General features: G+C 42.1%; 1 protein-coding gene across 2 annotated transcripts; it reads right to left on the bottom strand.

Annotated features, from left to right (window-relative positions):
• Nucleotides 1-10: 10 nt before the first annotated feature.
• LOC108762962 (uncharacterized) lies at nt 11-2272 on the bottom strand. 2 transcript variants are annotated; one of them, XR_001940202.1, is made up of 3 exons: nt 1553-2272; nt 242-494; nt 11-172 (listed from the first exon to the last, which is right to left on the bottom strand). XR_001940202.1 is itself a non-coding variant. In XM_018510238.1 (2 exons), exons 1-2 carry the CDS (start codon nt 2259-2261, stop codon nt 301-303), a joined length of 903 nt encoding a protein of 300 aa, XP_018365740.1. In that variant the 5' UTR covers nt 2262-2272; the 3' UTR covers nt 11-300. The 2 variants fall into 2 exon arrangements, 1 of the variants encoding a protein (XP_018365740.1); XM_018510238.1 differs by having other exon boundaries at nt 11-494.
• Nucleotides 2273-2917: the final 645 nt, after the last annotated feature.

Genomic DNA, 2917 nt, shown 5'->3' with positions numbered 1-2917 from the left:
AAGTGGAGTTCCTTGGTGGAGAACGGCGCGTCCAGGTGAGTAAAGAGTCTCCCCGAGCGATGCTTGTCTTCCGCAATCATCGAGTCTAATCCTATGGTAATGTTCGGCGGACAGAAAGGAGGACAAATTTTTTCTTTCGCCTTTTCCAGCTGAGCACAATGGTTTGAGTCGTCTAAAATTGTGTTAGAAGATTCCGCTAAGTTACGCCTTTTAAAGGCCTTAATAAGACGCCATATTTCACCTGTAGGAGTCTCATTGTCAATGGATTCTACGAATTTCCTCCACTGTCTCTTCTTAACTTTATACAAGGTCCTGGAACAAGCTGCTCTGGATTTCTTGAACGCTAGAAAGTTTTCCAAGGAAGGACATCGCTGGTAAGTCTTCGCAGCAGCTCTGCGGTTTAAAATGGCCCTTCTTATCGCTGGGCGCGATAACTGTACGGGGATGGCGTTGGTTCTCTGGCAGAAGTAGTCTAGTTTGATCTCTTAGATGATCTGCAAGATGATCATATGCCTTAATGGGATCTGAGGGAGTCTCATTAAAAAATTTTTCAGAGGAGGAAAGCAGGTTCTGATGTAATTCTTTCGCTTTGCTGGAGTCCAATATTAGCTTATATAAAAAGAAGTGTCGTAAATGTGGTACACTCCCGATGGAAATAATCGTGGGAAAATGGTCACTACCAAAAGTATCCTGTTCTGTTGAGACATTACAAAGCGGAGCCAGGCTGGCTGAAGCGATAGTTATATCTATAACGGATTTATTTGACCCAGGGGGGGGTAAGAAAGGTAGGATTGCCATCATTCATCACACAGGCTTTGCTGTCATTCACTGCTCCCAGGAGCGCCCTGCCAGGACGATCCGATTTTGAGCAACCCCAGAAAGTGTTATGCGCATTAAAATCTCCAAGTACAATAGCATACTTATATGTAGAGATCAATTGAGAGAGCTTGTTATACCATTCAGGCGGTGTAAACTTGTTAGGGTGACGGTAAATGTTAATGACTACTAACTTGTCATCAAGCATGTTAAGAGATATGCCCTGAATTTCAATTGAAGGATGCGATAAATCTGTTAGGTCTAAGTGGTTAAAAATTATATTATTTCTCAGTAACATGCCGATTCCCCTCTTACCAGGGCCATCCGCGTCCATTTTCACAGATTGAAAGAAAAGAAGTCGGAAAGAGATATTAGGGAACAACAGGGTATCCTGTATGCACAAAATGTCAAATTGTTTGCTTAGTTGTTGCAGCTGAGGAAGTTTACCCCGAATTCCGCAGCAGTTCCACTGTAAGATGCGAGTAGAATGAGAGTGCTTATTATATTGAGTGAAGGTAATTACTGTAGTTATCATAGTAGACAGAATTGGAAGGAAGAGGGTAAGTGTTGTGCTGAGATTCCGCAGAGCTCTCCGTGCAAAAACCTAGTGTAGTCAAAATGTCGGAAGCTTTTTTAAGTAGGTTGATAATGGGAGATATAAAGTTTCTAATAGAGGGAATGCTGATTAGAGACTCACAATTTTCCAGAAAAACTATGACTTTGTGTAAAGTCGTACCTATACTCTCATTCTCCTTCGTTGTTGATGAGTCTTCGTTAGTTAAGGCAGAGCTATGACTTCCCTTGGGACCTCCGCCCGTATGCACCTCGTCAGGGTATATCTTGCTATGTCCATTAGGTGTCGACAATAATTTTTTATGTTCTTCGGAATATCCCGACCTATTAATCGGGCGTGATGTTCGAACGCCGGTAGAGTAGGGGGTCGAGGCAATTTTATATCTTCCTGCAACAGATTCTATTTCTCGTATAGTTGGTTTTCCTTTAGAAGGACCCGGATGACCTTGTCCTTGACCAGAAGTCGTCTGCAATGACGTTGTTGTGACGCTGGCGTAACTCCCGTGTGGAAAATGAGAAGAGGGATCCCCGAGATCATTTAAATGTTGAAAGCGATTAGAGGTGGGTAAAGAGGAAAAATTGGAATTATTTATATCGGAAGGAGAAGCTGTCGAAGGGAAAAAAGAAGAAGAAGAAGATTTAGTTTTTAAGTAGGGAAAATTCCTGAAGTCTTGAATGATATTATAGGAGGGTAAAGGGGTAGGATTATTGGTAGCTACTATTCTTCTAGCTTCCACAAGCGGGATATCTTCCTGCGCTACTAATCCAAGTATGGATTTATGCCTGATTATGATAGGGCACGAGTACGAAGTTGCCAGATAATCCCCCCCCGCATTTGGGTTGCTCTTGTTGTTCGGAGTAAGAGTGATCATCCTCCTTGGAGGTTCCACAAAATAAGCAGCGTGGTCTGGTACTCTTGCAGTCTCGACCAAGATGTCCCACTCTGTAGCATGCGTAGCATAACTTTGGCTTAGGAACGAATGGCTCTATCTTATAGATGGCGTTGAACAAAACCACCTCCTTTGGGAGCGTTTGACCTGCAAATTTGATACAGAAAGTACGAGATGGTACATATGTGGTCTTACCGTCAATTGTCATGCGTCTGTTCAAACGCTGAGCGTCTAGTATTTTGATCGTAGAGGTTAAATTTTCTTTTACGCATTCCGTTGAAATAGCCTGGTCGATTCCCTTAAGAATACCCGTGCGGAGGACTTTAAAAGATGGAATGAAAGCATGTAATTTATTTTTTTCGAACACCGGATTAGATAGTAAACGATTAGCAGCATCAGCCGATTTGGCCTCTATGATGGCCTTGCCAGCGCCTAGCCTCTTAATAAGAAGGATGTCATTCTTGATTGAATCTGATATTATACGAGATAATACAGAAAAATGAATAGGGGCTGCCTTGTCAGAGTAAACATAAATGACATATGGTTGTAAATCATTCTTAGAATATTTGTTAGGTGTCATGCTTATTTTATTATTATTTTCGTTCAGAGGGGAAGAGTCGACATGACCGGTACGTAGA

Source organism: Trachymyrmex cornetzi, unplaced genomic scaffold (assembly GCF_001594075.2).
Source record: "Trachymyrmex cornetzi isolate Tcor2-1 unplaced genomic scaffold, Tcor1.1 scaffold327, whole genome shotgun sequence".
In the NCBI taxonomy this organism is placed as follows: domain Eukaryota; kingdom Metazoa; phylum Arthropoda; class Insecta; order Hymenoptera; family Formicidae; genus Trachymyrmex; species Trachymyrmex cornetzi.
Note: the sequence above shows the minus strand (reverse complement) of the source record. Positions and strands in the feature narration are given on the sequence as shown.

Bases quoted from the DNA above. Each gene is read 5' to 3' on its own strand.
- LOC108762962 (XM_018510238.1), bottom strand. From the start codon at position 2,261: ATGATCACTCTTACTCCGAACAACAAGAGCAACCCAAATGCGGGGGGG. The intron at 495-1,552 runs GTACGACTTTAC...ATCATCTTGCAG, and splicing joins GAAGGAGAATGAGAGTATAG to ATCATCTAAGAGATCAAACT.